General features: G+C 42.3%; 1 protein-coding gene and 1 long non-coding RNA gene across 8 annotated transcripts in view; one reads left to right on the top strand and one right to left on the bottom strand.

Moving 5' to 3' along the window:
- The first annotated feature begins 203 nt into the window (after window positions 1-203).
- On the top strand, window positions 204-15,209 carry LOC118502142. Its single transcript, XR_004904826.1, has 3 exons — window positions 204-217; window positions 2,633-2,640; window positions 15,079-15,209. It is a non-coding gene; the product is annotated as an uncharacterized LOC118502142 (long non-coding RNA).
- Window positions 9,887-17,393, bottom strand: part of RHOT1 (ras homolog family member T1) — a 60,759-nt gene continuing 53,252 nt past the window's right edge. For 4 of the 7 annotated variants that reach the window (XM_028519595.1, XM_028519596.1, XM_028519594.2 and 1 more), the window contains one exon: window positions 9,887-10,938. In XM_028519595.1, coding sequence (XP_028375396.1) covers window positions 10,821-10,938 — 118 coding nt within the window. In that variant the 3' untranslated portion in view covers window positions 9,887-10,820. Of the gene's footprint in view, window positions 10,939-12,388; window positions 12,533-17,393 lie in introns of all 7 variants that reach the window. The other 3 variants (XM_036033397.1, XM_036033398.1, XR_004904825.1) reach the window with 2 other exon arrangements.

The following is a 17,393-nucleotide window of genomic DNA, read 5'->3' as shown; positions in this document are numbered from 1 at the left end:
ACTGGAAGGATTTCAGTACAGTCCTGAAAAGAGAATGCATTTTAGAAGAAAATGAGTGGGAGTGGGGAAATCAACAGCAAGGACGTTAACTTGCATTTGGTGCAGGTGGGAAGTCGGGCTGGCCTGGACTTCGGTGGTGGTAGGGGAGGTGAAGGTAAGTGAGCAGACAGGTGTTTTGGAAGAAGTCCAGTAGACGGGACTTGTGCACAGACTGCCTGTGTGGTATGGAGCAGAAGATAATGTCCGGATTTCTTCCTTGAGCAACCATGCAGATGGTGGTGTGCTCTGCTAAAATGGGAAAACTGGGAAGGCACAGTTACTGCTGGATATCAAAGGCTCTGTCTAAGGTGCCTCAGGTATCCAAGAGGAAATAACAGGCCAGAAGCTGGGAATGGGAGTGTGGGTTTCTGGAATGAGGTCGGGGCTGGTAATACTAATTTGGCCATCATTGGCACGTTGATTCTTCAAGTCAAGGGCTGCCAGTAGCAATGAGCTAACCTAGGGCCAAGATCTTGGTTTCTAAACAGCATCCTCCAATAAAATGCAGCAGGGTTCCTTGGAGAAATGGTGGGTGTCAGGGGTGGGACAGGGGAAGTACAGCATGATGCCTGGAAGTACACAGGTGCCTGGAACATGGGGCCGGAAAGCAAGGGGCGCTCAGAAAACATGGGGACATGTTGAAAGGCGCAGGAGCCAAGTCGAAGGAGCTCCCAATGGCTACATCTGGGATAACAACAGATAAGCAACAAAATAAATGACAGTAATGGATTATCACCCATGGAATAAATATCCACGAATCCATGTTGATATACATAAATAATGGGAAAAATAAATGAGGGAAAAGGCATTGTTCTCTTTAACAGTACAATTCCAATCACTAAACATGGAAGAAATGATACAAGTAGAAAACTTGGCAAATATCAGTAACTATTCTAGGCAAGATCAGTAATAGTCAAAATCACAATATCACTTCATAGAAGCACTATTCATACTAGTCAAAAAGTAGCAGCAGCCCTGGCTGGTGTGGCTGAGTGGATTGAGCTCTGGCCTACAAACCAAAGGGTCACCAGTTCGATTCCCAGTCAGGGCACATGCCTGGGTTGCAGGCCAGGTCCCCAGTAGGGGGCACTCAAGAGGCAACCACACATTGATGTTTCTCTCCATCTTTCTCCCTCTTACCCTCTCTGTAAAAATAAATGAAATCTTAAAAAAATTTATTTCTACAAAAAAAAGGTAGAAGCAATCCAACTGTCCATCAACTGATAAATAAACCAAATGTGGTATATCCATGCAGTGGAGTATTCTTCGGCCAAAAAAAGAAATGAATACATGCTGCAACGTGTATGAACCTTGAAGAGTTGATGCTACGTGAAAGAAGCTAGTCACAAAAGACCACACTAGTTTTTAAATTTATTTTTAAATATTTTATTTATTTTTAGAAAGGGAAAGGGAGGAAGAAAGAGAGGGAGGGAAACATCAATGTGTGGTTACCTCTCATGTGCCCCCTACTGGGGAGCTGGCCCGAAACCCAGGCATGTGCCTTGACTGGGAATTGAACTGGTGACCCTTTTTGGTTCACAGGCTGGCACTCAATCCACTGAACCACACTAGCCAGGGAAAAATACCACATTATTGTATGACTTCATTTATAGGAAAGGCCCAGATTATACAAATCCCATTATTAGTTTTTAATTTTTTTTAATGTTTCAAATTATTTCAAACTAAAAATTAAAAATATAAAACCAAGGTATGCAGTGAGATCACCTGGAGACAAATTATGTAGAAGCCAAGGAAGCAGGACAGAACCTTGGGGTATGCTAACACGTTACAGGCTGAGTGGAGGTCGAACAGCCAGGTAGGAAATCCAACTGCTTGTGCTCCCTGCCAAGACAACAGGGGCGAGGGACACTTTATTGCCCCAATACTCAAGACAGCTTAATGAAGACATTCCTCAAATACATGGAGAGAAAAACCAGCCCTGCTGTCGCCTCTGCCCCTGGAGCTTGCCCAGATGCAGCGGGTCAGCTCTGCCCCAGGGTAGGAGAGGCAGAAGGAAGCCTGCTACCCTGTAGTGCTTGCTGGGATGAATTTTCCTATTCCGGGGAAGGAGAAAGGTGAACTACGACCCTCTAGGGATGGAGCTCAGTGATTGTGCACAACGATCCTAACCTCCTTTTTACAGAGAGAAAAACAGATCCAGAAAAGTCAAGTAATTTGCACAATGAACATGGCAAAGTTGAGATTCACACTTAGTTTTTAGCTTTCAGTCCCTGCTTGTCTCCTGCACCAGCAACCTAGTGAACCCCCCCCACCACTGAGAGATCATTCAGTTTCCGGGGCAGCTAGCCCGTGTTTCCACAGGGCTGCAGTGACTGAGTAGAGCTGCATCTCACAAAAGGATTGCGTAGATCAAGACAATCAAGTTAGACACAAGCAAGAATGATATGCACCCCTCTGGGTGCTTTAGGCAGGTGTGACAGGTGGGGCAAGACCTGAGACTCCGCCCACCGCCAGCCTGCACAGCCCAGCAGGACGGAGACTGGTCAGCTTACCCTAGGTTCAGTTTTTCAGGGTCAGGGGAAATGGCAATTCGCTGAGACCTACTTACAACCCTTTAGTGGAGTCTCTGGAGTAAAGATGGTCTCTGGACAATGCACAGGTGAGGGCAAGGGCGCCGTGCTGAGAACAGGGGCATGAGTGGACAGATGCACCCTGAACACCAAGACGCAGCTCCCGGACACTGGCAGCCTGGCCTTGGTCCTCCTGAGACCTGAAGGGTGAGGAGCTGGGAGGAGGTTTAGATGGAGGGGGCACCCCCAAAGGCCCAACAGAGGGAACAAGGTGCATTCTTTGGACTGAAAGACTTCCTTGACTAGAGCGCAGTACGCCGGTGAGTGCAGACAAGGCCGCAGCGGTCCGGGCCAGGTCTGCAGGGCCCGCAGGTCACCTGAAGATGGGGGTTTCAGTGCTCGCTTTGGCAGCACACACACTAAAACTGGAAGATCTGGGCTTTATAAGGGGAAAAGAAGACAGCAGAGAGTTTGCTCTCTTGTAAAGATAATTATGCATAATTTGTTGTCTTTTAAAAAATTTAACTATGGTTAATTTAGCTATTCAAACAGACTGTAACCTCTTTGAGGGCAAAGACTACGTATCGAACTATTGCAGCTTCCTCAGCGTTTGGTGCAGTGGTCCCCAAACTTCAGCCTGCATGAGAATCTCGGGGTAGGGGTTGTCAGCACAGATTTAACTGGGCACCAACCACAGGGTTTCTGATTCGGTAGGTCTGGGGTGGGGCCTGAAAACTGTATTCCTTAAAAAGAAGTGAATGTGTGAAGACACTCAGTGGCTTCTGGTCAAGAAGGCAGCATAGGCAGACATGGCTGGCCTCTTCGCACAACCACATCAAAATTACAACTAAAATATGAAACAACCATCACTCAGAACCGTCAGAAATTGAACTGAATGGAAGTCTGACAACTATGGAATTAAAGAAACCACATCCATCCAGACTGGTAGGAGGGGTGCTAAGGAGGAACAGGCTGGTCCCACATCCATGTGGATAAAAGTTTGGGAGGGATATCTCAGGAGTGAGGAGTCCCAGCCCCACACCAGGACCCCTAGCCCAGGGTTCTGGTGCAAGGAAGGCAAGTCCCACATTATTTTTGTGGCTGCAAAAACCAGCGGGGATTGAGTCAGTGGAAAAAACTTCTGGAGCCCCAAGCAGTTCAAGAACCTCTTAAAGAACCCACACATGGACTCACCTACTCAGGGTCCCTCCCTCCAAGCTCTAGCACCGGGGTAGCAGCTTGAAAGGCACCAGTGGCATACAGGGAGAAAGTGAAGTGTCTGGCATCAAGGCAAGCAGAGGCCATTGTCCCTTTGCTAAACCTTCTCCCAACATAGCCAGTAAGCTGGAGTCTGAGACTCCATTAACCTGGCTGACAGTGTTTGACCTTGGAGATCCCCAGAGGCTCTGCTCCACCCAACTTATGGGTCCACCCAAGCTGCTTTTCCATAAGAATGGCTGGCTCCTAAATCCTATCAAACAAGCAGTAGCTCGCTTCAAAAAGCCCTAGCGGTAGCCATGTTAGATTCACAACTTGGCTTTGCTTGGGAATCTCCAAGCCCAGAACAACTAGCAGCCTTCTCAGACTGCTTTACGGCTCAGGCATGGTGCCCTGAACAAAACACAGGTGGGGGCTGGCCTTGCCCTGAACCACCCAGGAAACCCCAGGCCAGTGCACAGCTATAGACCACATTGGAGCACCACCACCCTGTCCCTGCACAGCTGATCCTCCATGGACAGTGGAGGTTTGTGCTCAGTGGTCACAGCCAGTCCTTGCAGCTGGCCTGGGTAAATCCCTCCCATTGACCTGCCAGCAGTAATTAAGGCTCAACTACAAGAGGAGGGGGTACTCAGCCCACAAAAAGGGCTCACCTCCAGTACCCAGCATGGGTGACAGCAAAGGCTGTGCCACTGGACCCTACAGAACACCCACTATATTAGGCCACACTACCAAGACACGGAGTCAAAGCAGCTCTACCTAATACATAGAGACAAACACAGGGAGGCTGATGAAACAAGGAGACAAAGAAACATGATCCAAATGAAAGAACAGATTAAAACTCCAGAAAAAGAGGTAAATGAAATGGAGATAAGCAATCTCTCAGATGCAGAGTTCAAAACTATGGCACAAGGAAGCCCAAGGAACTTAGTGAGGACCTCAGCAGCATAAAAAAGACCCAGTCAGAAAGGAAGAATACACTCATAGAAATAAAGAACAATTTATAGGGAAACAACAGTCGAGTGTATGAAGCCGAGAATCAAATCAATGATTTGGAACATAAGGAAGAAAATCAATCAGAACAAGAAGAGAGAATCCAAAAAAAATGAACAGCCTCTGGGCTAGCTTCAAGAGGTCCCATATTCACTTCACAGGGGTACTAGAAGGAGAAGATAAAGAGCAAGAAATTGGAACTCTGTCTGAAAAAATAGTGAAAGAAAATTTTCCTAATTTGGTGAAGGAAATAGACATGCAAGTCCAGGAGGCACAGAGAGTCCCAATTATGATGGATGCAAAGAGCCCCACTCCAAGACACACCATAATTAAAAGGCCAAAGGTTAAAGATAAAGAGATACTTTTAAACGCAGCAAGAGAAAAGTAGTTGGTTACCAGATGGTTGCCAGGTGGGAGGGAGGAGGGAAAGAATGAGTGAGGAGGTGAGGGGATTGAGAAATACAAATAGGTAGTTACAGAATAGCCGTGGGGATGTAAAGTGCAGTATAGGAAATGGAGTAGCCAAAGAACTTATATGCATGACCCCTGGACATGAACAATGGTGGGGGAACTGCTTGAGGGAGTAGGGGGTGCTGGGTGGAGGGGGGCCACGGTGGAAAAATCAGGACAACTGTAATAGCATAATCAATGAAATATAATTTTAAAGAAACAAAGGACACACTCAGCCACTTCTGCTCTATATGGTACACAGAAGTGGCAGGGACAGAGGAGGCTGGAATTAAAGTAATCCAGAGGCAGGTTAAAGAAGTAGAGATAAAAACAGTTCAGTTAGTGACAAAACCTAATTTAGGAGGTTCCCCCTCTATTAACGCTCCTGTTCCAAAGTATTTTTTCCATTTACAAATAAAAGGTGAAACCATATTCTTCTCAAAAGTAACAATTTGAGAACAATTAAACAAAAATCAGAGTGCTTTTAAGAGTAGTTACATCCCTACTTCCCTCAATCATCTGTCCCTGAAGCAAACCTAACCAGCAAGCCTGCATGCCTCTAAACAGATGTCACCAGTTACCTGGTGACAGCGGCCACAAGGGAAAAACCCGAGGACCTGAGAGGCTTCGAGAAAATCTGCTTTGCCAACTTTAACCCCTTAGTAATAGAAACTTCAAAACTCTAGTGGTGTTCTTCTGTCATCTCTTACTCTTTTCTTCGTCCTGGCATTTTAAACTGAACATACTACACACTTATAACAGCATAAGATCGTGTTGTCAAAGGCTGGCTCCTACCATGGACACTGTACTGACTGGACGTGTGGAGTGAGGACACGTGGGTGCCAGCCCTGGCCAAGGCACAGGCTGACAGTGCGACTTGGGATGAGTCCCTTCTACCTTTTTGCTCAGTGGTACTACAGAAGTACGGAGTTGGACAGATGATCTTTGCGACCTATTCAAGCTCTGAAGTTTAGATTTTCAAATCTAGAGAAATAAGCAGCATTATCATGCTATCGTGTGTGTGTGTGGGGGGGGCGGGGATACATTCCCGATACCCCGAGTTCAAACTAAACATTCCTATGGGGTTCTTTCACCTCCCAGTGTGCCAGTCACACAACTGGGCACATGGAAAGCCAACATGGATAAAGTTCCAAAAGAAGAGCTCCAGGTGTGTGCTCAGGAGTGGAACTGACGCTCCCTTAGCTGTCTGTGTGTCACACAGCCCTCCAGGTGAGCCCCAGCTGGGCCGGAATGCCGGGGTCTGGCGAACAACATCACAAGTAAAACCGAAACAAAGCAAATACCTTTTACAGGTCCACTCTTAGTCTTCCTACAAATCAAACATGACTACAGCAGTTTTAAGTTCTTGCTGGTATTAACCTTTTCACATCCCAAGACAATCAGGTCAATTTTCTTAACCAATAGTAAATGCTGCATCAAGGGTTGGTCAAATCTGGCCCACGGCCTATTTTGGTACAGCCTGGGAACTAAGAATAGTTTCTGTATTTTTAACTGGTTAAAAAAATTAAAATATTTTGTAACAAGTGAAAACTTTACGAAGTTCGAATTTCAGTGCCCGTCAGTGCAGTTTCACTGGACTGGAGCCACGCTCACCTGTGTGCAGGTTGTCTGGGCTCCTTTCTCATTACGGCCGAGTCGAGGCGCCACCATCTCAAATAACCCTTAACAGAAGCCTCATCTCACCCTTAACAGGAAAAGTCTGTGGCCTGTAGTTACATCACAGCCTACACAGCCATCTCATTCCAATAATAAACACTTCCAAGGATCACTGATTATAAAAGACTTATGTGTAAACTCTGGATAGGAAAACACTGAAAGAAGGAAAAGTGTTCCTATGGAATTTGGATTTTTCAATGTATGAAGGTAACACTGGAAATTTGTCATGTGTGTGCATCAATATGCAGCTTTCAAACCTGGAAGGGAGGACAACTTCTCGATTTCACTGCCTGACTTCTGCAACTGTCTCTGCTAATGGAGACCAAACGCCACCACCGGAGAACCCAGCTGCGGAACAGAACGGCACTACACAGGCAGGAAGTGTTTCCCAAAGATGCCAAGATCTCATCTTCCAGTAAGGTGCCCACACTTTCTGAACCAGAAATAACTGGGACAAATGGTCTGACAAGTGTGAGTGTGCCACGGGAGGCCAGGGGACAGCTTCTGAGCCAGAGGCATCTGAGATGCACTGCTGTGATACTCACAGGTGAGATTCCACAGAGCTGAGGGCCGAACAGGTTAACAGACATTTGCTCTCCCAGAGGGAGACTTCTGATAAATAGAGTTGTAAGAAGACAAGAATTACTCGCAAGCTTAGAGGTTTTAATAAGTGGGCTACTGGGGCTGTGAATCTGGGGATCAAGGTTTTTGGAGTACTCGGGCTACCTGTGTGGAACATTCTCACACTGTAAACATAAAATAAATTTAGCATCTTGACATGTGGTATTTCTCGGAAAGTATCTAGTCCCCAATCAGCGTCCTAGAAACACATGGATATTAAAAATTAAAGGATGATGTCAAATAAATGTTTAATGAAAACTAGGTCACATACTTGTTTTTCAGGTTTACAGGTGTATTTAAAAGACACTTTTACACTGACTATTACTAGTACAATTCAAACAGAAGGGCCATCAAAGCCAACACCAGTTCGGTTCTGAGGGCCTGTTTAGGAAAGATCGATGCTCCACCTAGAATTTGAGCACTTACCTCGGTTTGCTCCCTGCTATTCATTATTCAGCTGCCTTCCCTGAGGCCAGGAAAGTTCTCATTCCATTCAGGACCGGCTCAACAGTATCTCCTTCCTTTTTTGGTGTCCTCCCCAGACAGGTGATGCACACGGTACACACGTGTGCACAGAGAAACCCAGAGCCCCCTACGTCTTCCTTCACGGGCCATTTCTGAACGGTTAGGTGCTCCCCACACTCCTAACACCAGAGCCGACTCCTGGCTGTAGCGTTTATAAGCTCCGACAATGTGGGCTACTGCTCATTTTGTTTTGTCAAACGTGAAAGATATCTGAACGGCAAGCAACAGACCTTTGATGTGCTAAGTAAGGCTAAGTTATAACATTATGCCATGGGACTGCAAACCTTCAAAGCGATGTTTCTTCCCATGACTGCCTCACTGTTCATTAAAATATTATAGCAAACAGCCTCCAGAACTGACCAAAAGATAAGGCAGTTGGTGCAAAGTGAAAGATCTCCTTTTAGCCTTCCATTTTCCTATTTTCTTATTACTCTTACAGCTTGCATACTCTTGAGTAAATGTCACAGCCAGAAGCAGCCTATTCCTGTATTTATGCACCTACCTCCTTACATCACCTTGTCTCTAAAGGGCACACGAAATAACAACCATCCGCAGGAGCCTGTGGGTCAGAGAGGAGACCCCCGAGAGCATTTACCTGCACACCTGCCCCGCCTGGACCGGAGGCAGAGGAGCTGCTGGCCCGGGGGACGTGTCAGGAGCAGGCGAGAGCAAGGGCACTGCTGGGCTGTCTTTTGCGAGTCAGACACTTAAACTTCAAATAAAAAGATTAAGAGAGAAAAATCTAAATATATAAACACACCACTTTTCATGTCTTGACAAACTACCATCTTGCCTCTATTTCTCACAACTGCAGCAATCAATAAGGAATACTCATTTAAAATAATATTTTAATATGAACAGGGAAGAACTTGGAAGGGAAGAATTAACCGTCATTGGAAGCTGTGTGACTGAGAAATTTATTTGGTAAACGGGATTCTCTCAGAAAATAATGACAACGAGGAGCCCTCAAATTTAGAACAAACACCAGCGGAGGGGAGATAGGGAAGCTATGCAGGTAAACATGGCCCACGTTACCTACAAACCCATAGTTAGTGAGTTATGCTGTTAGTAGTTGTTCAAGAAGTGTGATCTTATGAGAAATCATTCCCTGGAATGGCAAAGGGTCCATGCTAAAGGAGAATATAAACGTGTAAATCACAGCAGAAACCACATTAGGTAGGTATGTGCAGAGGGAAACAATTGGCCTTTTCTAAGAACAGATCTCCCTACTACTTTAAAATAGATTTCCTCTTACACATACAAATCATACTCGTTTTCTTTCCTAATGGGTATTATCTTTTTGTATAAAAAATACTTTTCAAGTTAAGAAAGATAGAAACCAGCCCTGGCTGGCATAGCTCAGTGGATTGAGCGTGGGTTGCAAACCAAACAGTTGCCAGTTTGATTCCTAGTCAGGGCACATGCCTGGGTTGCAGGTCAGGTCCCCAGTAGGGGGCGCATGAGGCAACTACACACTGATGTTTCTCTCCCTCTCTTTCCCCTTCCCTTCCCCTTTCTCTAGAAATAAACAAGATCTTTAAAAAAAAAATAACTTTAGCCCTGGCTGGTGTGGCTCAGTGGATTGAGTGCCAACCTGTGAACAAAAAGGGTTGCTAGTTCGATTCCCTGTCAGAGCACATGCATGGGTTGCAGGCCAGGTCCCCAGTGGGGGCCAAGTGAGAGGCAACCACACATTGATATTTCTCTTTCTCCCTCCCTTCCATCTCTAAAAATAAATAAATAAAATCTTTTTTTTTAAAGAAAGAGAAAGCACAGGATTTCACCCACATCTGTACAGAAATATTTACTTTGTGAGACAAAAAAACTCAAGATCACAGTACACAGTGGTTATTTATTTAAATACTTGAAAAGGTCAATGATGGAAAAAATAGGTTTATCATGGGAGTTTATATTCATTAGATGTACTTTACCATTTAAAAAAAGTGCTGCTTCCTGGCTGCCCTGGCCAGGTACAGAACACTTCATGACACATGCAGCTACTGGAACGCACTACGGCAGACACGGCCTCTCTGAATGATTCATGTACTTCGGGAGGAAACTCAACGGTAGTAATGGTGACTATTTATTTAAACTAAAATATCGGTAATATACAAATCTGTTTCTCATTTGATTGAAAGGGCTATAAAATTCAACACAGTGACAAAGGAAACGACATAATCACATGGTAACGCCTCTGGCCTACTGGCCCCTTCCAGGGGACCACTCACTCGGCTCTGCAGCCCTCCGTCCGGACAGCACGGTGGCTGCAGGGCTGGCCCACCCCCGGTGACTGAGAGAGGCTGTGCTGGAAAGCTGACACTGACTCGTTTGCTTGGAATAACGGAGAGAAAATGGCAAAGATCATTCTGAATAAGTGTGAAATAAATAAGTGATCCACGAGTAAACGCAATCTGAGCTGACTTAAACCTGGGAGAGTGAGGCAGCTGAGCACTAACAATACCGTGTAGAAACATCTAGAAATATCGTTTCTAGAACTCAGTTTGGGAGACCATATCTTGCCTGAATATGTACATTATTTACAAAATATTCCCTTTTCGCCTCTGGAAGTTAGCCGTTTTAGTTTGGCTGTTAAGCTGTTTCTTTCCATACGCTAGTCAATACTGCAGTTATCACTATCATGAATTACAAATAATTAATAAAGTAACTCTGCATGTATAAATATGTCAATATTTCTAGCAGAATTTAAAGCATTCAGAATGTACATAAAAGTATTTGTTTTTGGTAGGGGCCAGTATTTTTTTTTAATCACCGCTGTTTCAATAATGCTTTGTACATAGCAAAGCCCAAAACGGCAAAAACAGTAGCACCAAAACTTGCTCGAAGCCAAAACGTGGAGCTCTTGAGGTCAGCTTGTGTCACGTGCCTGTAGTCAGAAAATATAATTAATGTTTAAAACATGGTTAGTATGAAAATACCAGTATTAACAGTCTACTTTCAGGGAAGTATTAGCACACTTGTCAGGCTAATTGCATACAGTAATGCTTACCAAAAGTATTTATCAATATAGCCACGTGTACAATGCTTAGATAATCATTATCTTATAATGCAGACATTAATAGAATTAAATGTCTTTATAATTAGCTACTACTTGGGAGTAAACAACATCTAAATTTTTATACGTTTTCTTCACATGGGAAATGGAGGACTTAGGCAAATCAATGTACCACTTTATAATACTACCATGGTCGTTCAAGATGAAGGGCAAGATGGGGATCTCACTATTTTGCGAGTCAGCTTCATGGAACTTAATGTGCTTTCTTGAGTCCCCAGGAACTGAAAGCTATCTTGTAAGCAGTTAAGTGACAAGTGACAATACTTTTCTAAGAGCAATGCTTAAAGTCAACTTTGTAAATATTGAGCCCCATAAAAATTTACCAAAATAATGCCAAAGGGGTTGGGTAGGATTTAGCAGTTTGCATTAATTTGGTTATTGCTAATTAAAGAAAGGAAAACAAACAAACCAACAACAAACCAACCAACCAACCCTGGTATTAGACAGGCAGTGACAATGTAACAACTAAAGGACATGATGTAACATGACTGACTGAAAAGGAAATGACGTAAAACAAAAGAAAGCCATGTTATGCATGACAAGAACAGGGACAGCCTGTATCACAAACCGAGTTTGTGAGCATGCTCAGTTAATAACACAGCTAAGCACCCTCAAGAGTCTCAAGTATGACAGCTTACCATGAAGAGGATAAAGCTTTAAAGCAAAGGCTGGAACATTTTATTCAAGTATACTGAAGTTTTAGTGAGGTGAACACAACCGAGGTGATGTAGTAAACTTACAGAATTAAGAGCTTAGAGAGACTGTCTAGTTCAGATTATCTGACAACTAAGTTTAACAAACAGATCTGAAGTGAAAGTCAGACATCATTAAAAGACCAAGACACTGACATATGCAAAAGAGTTAAGAGCCAAGAATACAGATTGTGCAAAAGTACTTTGCCTCAGTAACAAAGAGTGAACAATCAGATTAGTTACCACCAAGTGCAATCTGTGCATCCCTAGAAACAAGACTATGCAATGGCCCAGAGCGCCCCATGCTCATCACCCTGGCAAAGCAACACACTCCGATTGCTGATCCTCCCCCGTTTCTATTAGAGAAAAAAACCCACTCCTCACATAAGTATTATTTTACAAAGCAAACTGATAACGCAAATTCATTCCACCTTGTGAATTAGTTATCGCAGCAGGCAATGTTTTATTTATTTATTTATTTATTTATTTATTTATTTATACTTAGGTTTTAGTTTTTCCAGTTGGAAAAACTGCAACAAGGCCAACCCACTGCTTGTGGGCAATGTTACCTGGCTTCAAGAAAAAGCGGACCATGAGATGACTCCATGAAGATGGAATCTTCAACAGAGCTGACGGCGTGCACCTGGTGAGTAATACTGCCTTCGTCGTCTGCTAACAGCATGGCACCCCACTCAGCTACCCGGGCTCTTAACCTTTTGTACACATGCATACAGTTTGCAGTTCACAGCAGAGCTCACAAGAGAAGGGGACTGAAAATAACGTCTCTCAATTAAACAGCCCACACGGAAACTGAGTTGCCACCCTTTTTGATGCATCTCACGCTTTCTATATTTAAAATAAATGTATTCTATTGCAAATTGCAAAACCTAAAGAAAAATCTATCTATATGTACTCTTTAAAACACTTGCATACAGGCAAGGCAACCTAAGGTTGCAATATACATTCTCTATGTATCTGTCAAGGCTGGTCTGAGCATTCCAAAATGCTGAGTGAGGGAAGTGGCTGAAAGCAATACCCTAAGTGGTACCTGCCACTATGTGGTGACCATAAGTATTTGTTCAAAATGAGACTGACAGTTATTAGTCATGAAGTTTATAGATACTTCTAATTTCAGAGTACCAAAAACTACAAAATACATCCATGAAAAACTGAGTCCAACAGCCCAAACTCAGAGACTGCTAGGTACCCAGAACAAGGGTTGCAAAGCTCACATCTCCAAGGCAACTGAGATGTGCAGAACTGACCATGGGAAGGCAGGTTAAAAGTGCATCAGAGCTTTTACTTCAAGCTTTGGTTTCATGTGACTTTTGTACATTTTCACTGATGGAGGACTTTTTAAAAACTTTTTTACATTTATTTTTTTTTTACTTAGGGAAAGAAAGGGATTAGGATTAAAGCTAGCTGTAATCACATTAAAATCAGTCAAAATAATTTCTCATATATATTTAAGTATGAAATCTGCTGCACACAGCTCCCTTTGTTGTATTTTAAGAAAGTATTACCATTCAGAAAAAATAATGTATTCTGACTAACTTTATTGCTTAGTTTTCTTTTGCATCTCAAGACAGTAATTATATTCCCCAAGGTGTAGTAGAGCCTTCAATAGGCAAAATGGCAGTTCATATTTATATAAGACAAACAGTGTAGAGACATGCTCAGAGATACCTAAACACTTAAGGCAACTACTGACTCAGAAAATATATTTTAATGATGCCACTGATGTCAGAGTTGTTGTTTCAGGCACTGTTAGACATGGAAAACCACTCTTCTAGACCGGAAAGCTACTCAGAGAACTATTTTATGCCCTTACCAGGTGAGTTTAAAAGCAGCACTAACTAGGTTCTATTTACAGAAGAGAAAGGTCTGTGATGGGCGGCACTGTGGCCACTGCCGGGCTGACTGAGACGCCTAAGCAGAAACAGGGCCGTCTTAGGGGTGTTCCATATCTGCTAGGAACCGAGTCACTGCTGTCACTTTAGGTCACAAGTAGAAGCAGAGTAACAGTTTATAAATATGCTTCCCAGTTCATTTCTAAATTCAAGCAAAAATAATTCTTCCACAATTCAAAATCATAATCCTTTCAAAATAACACATAAAATACCATCTTACATTAAATTATAGTATCTTATTGCATACTTTTTATTTCTTCTTAAAGTTTTAAGTATTAAAAAGGTAATACTCATATGCTCATTGTAAGATATGTGCAGAATAAAAGCAAAAAATCACCTACCACCCTAACTCACCTAAAGCAACTAATTAAAATTTGGGCTATTTCTTTTTAGACTTTTTCTATGTATTTCTTACACAGATACAAAATAATTTATGTAATTTTATATTCTTTAAAAACCATTACCTAGCCCTGACTGGTGTGGCTCAGTGGGTTGGGCACTATCCAGCAAACTGAGAGGTTGCCAGTTCAACTCCCAGCCAGGGCACATGCCTGGGTTGCAGGCTGGGTTCCCTGTTCAGTGTGTGGGGTGGGAGGTGGGGTGGTGGCAGCCGCCAATCGATGCTTATCTTACACATTGGTGTTTCTCTCCCTGTCTTCCTCCCTTTCCTTCTGTCTCAAAATAAATAAAAATCTTTTTTTTAAAGCAGGATTTTTAAAAAATATTTTATTTATTTATTTTTAGAGTTGGGAAGGGAGGGAGAAAGAGAGAGAGAGAAACATCAATGTGTGGTTGCCTCTCATGTGGCCCCCACTGGGGACCCAGCCCGCAACCCAGACATGTGCCCTGACTGGGAATCAAACCGGCGATGCTTTGGTTCGCAGCCCAAGCTCAATCCATTGAGCTAAATAAAAATCTTTAAAAAACAAAATAAAACCAAATCATGAAAGGTCTTCTCCTTACACAGGTGTGAGAGCAGGTCAACATACCCTTAATAATAACCAAGTTAGGACTTGGGTATTATTGAGGCTGCTACTTAATAAGGCAGAAAGAGGAAATGTTTCAAAATTCAGGCAATAAAGAGTAAGAATTGTGTCTGTGCCCTGGCCAGATGGCTGAGTTAGTTGGAGTATCATCCCATGCACCAAAGGGTTGTGGGTTTGGTCCCTAGTCAGGGCACATATGGTAGGCAACCAATTGATGTTGCCATATGTGGTAGGCAACATCAATTCTCTCTCTCTCTCTCTCTCTCCCTCTCTCTCTCTCTCTCTCTCTCTCTCTCTCTCATCGATGAACATCCTTTAGGTGAGGATTAAAAAAAAGCCTGTGCTTGTGAACAGTCACCCTAGGCATATAAGATGCTTTTTGATTAACTCTGCAATTTACACTGAATATAAGAACATGACCCAAAATCTTTATTGGTTCAATGCTTTTAATCAATAATAAATAAAGGGAATATATCAATTGCAATATTTAGAAACACAAAATAATCATATCCTAAAGTGCTCAACAGCATTAAACCCATTTTAGCTATTCCTAAATAGGGTATTTTTAATTTTTAAAAAAATTTTATTCATTTATTTTTAGAGAGAGGGGAAGGAAGAGGGAGACATCAATGTGTAGTTGCCTCTCATGTGCCCCCTAGTGGGGACTTGAGCTGCAACTCAGGCATGTGCCCTGACTGGGAAACGAACCTGTGACCCTTTGGTTCGCAGGCCCGTGTTCAATCCACCGAGCTACACCAGCCAGGTCATTTTTAATTTTTTAAAAATAATGTGTCACAGGATGTTATATATCTGGGATATGGAAACTATATTAAAGAGATCTACAAGTCTGCAAAAATTAGAATGTCAGGAAGGGGGAGAATTCAGTGACATCCAGGTATCAATTAACCTTGTTTAGGTTGCAGGCTATTATGCAGAAGAAAAGAAAAGTATAGTAGAACATACTCAAAAGCAACAAAGCCAAGACTGTAGGATGAGTGGTTCGACCCATTTTAATCAGCCCTCCCATACAGCTTGTCAGAAATAAATGTGAATTTCCCATTTTTTCATTTTTCTCACTCACTTTATCCTTTCCAAACAGAACAAAGAAGTATACAAATGCACTAATATGGATGATCTTCTAATTTTATAAGTCTGTTCACATATGTACCTCAGGTATGGAGTTTCAAGTTACTACTCTGAAAGAGCCTATATAATGGTAATGTATGTACCCTGAAGTTACTAGGGCTCACAGATATCATATGTAGCTTTCTGCTACTTCAATTACACATCTCAACTTGAAAACTATACTGAGGTCAACCAAACTGTAGTTTTATACTTTTAATAATTCCCTTAAAAAAATCCTCACCCAAGGATATGTTTTTATTGATTTTAGAGAGAGAGGAAGGGGGAGAGGGAGATAACGAGAGTAAGGGAGAGAGACAGGGGTGCAGGGGTAGAGAAAAACATCGACTGGCTGCCTCCTGTACAAGCCCTGACCAGGGGTCGAACCTGCAACGTAGGTATGTGCCCTGACTGGACATCAAGCCCACAGCCTTTAGATGTGTGGGACCATGCTCCAACCAGCTGAGCCACCTGACCAGGGCAATAACTCACTTTAAAAAAAAAACAACTTTAAATCTCTCTGCTTTTATTCCTCTCAATGCTTCTGCCTGGCAAGGTAATTTGTTGAAATTTCCAATAAAAATGTCTTTACTGCTAATAATAATTTTAATAATGACAATTTTCCTAATTGAACTAGTAGGCATGAATATTCTATTAAGATATTTCTCAAAACAGGTTAAGAAATCAAAATATAGTATCCAAGAAAGATGAATTACAACACAAAAATCGTAAGAAAGCTGTTAACTGAGCATGCCTGAATAATAACATACCTTGGAAAAGGACACAGGTGTGCATCAATGTCAAAAAAAATGCTTTAGCAAGCATTAGAAGAATAAAAGTTTGGATGACCATAGGTACACGGGAAATATGCCATGGGAAACACAACGTCTATATGATAACTACTGATACTTAAAGATCAGAGTAAGCCAACTCCACCTTCTGTGACCTTTAATATATTAACCAAATGGCAAAAATATTTTAAATTATAAGCAGCAGCAGCAGCTTATTTAATGAAAACCTGTAACATAATTTCTCATATAATTTTAAACTTGTGACTATGTACCCAAATTCAAAGAAGGAATACAGAAGTTCCATACAAAACAACACAGGACAGACTTCCTTGCATACAGTATTTCACTGTAACATAATATCCCAAGAATTCTCACATTCCAAACAGAATCTCTGTAACATTAAGATCTGTAGGAACCTACCCTTTTCATAAAGCAATCCTACGAAGAGATAGTTTATTTTGGTATGACAACAGTAAAATCCTTTCTTCAAAAAAAAAAAAAAAGGTGAGGGCTCTTCTATTAAGTAACATGATTTTGTTTATTTTGGTATGACAACAGTAAAACCCTTTCTTCTTCAAAAAAAAGGTGGGGGCTATTCTATTAAGTAACATGATTTTAAATTGTGTAAAAGAGCTTAGGTGATTATTAAAGCAATATGGGCAAATTAAGTAAGTCAATAACAAATGGCTTCAATGTCACAGACATTCAACTTAAAAAACACACTAAAACCAGGGTGAAAAATGCAATGGGTGTGACGACTGTCCA

The sequence above is a fragment of the Phyllostomus discolor genome, chromosome 8 (genome assembly GCF_004126475.2).
Source record: "Phyllostomus discolor isolate MPI-MPIP mPhyDis1 chromosome 8, mPhyDis1.pri.v3, whole genome shotgun sequence".
Classification (NCBI taxonomy): Eukaryota; Metazoa; Chordata; class Mammalia; order Chiroptera; family Phyllostomidae; genus Phyllostomus; species Phyllostomus discolor.
This window is presented reverse-complemented; position numbering and strand designations above follow the sequence as displayed.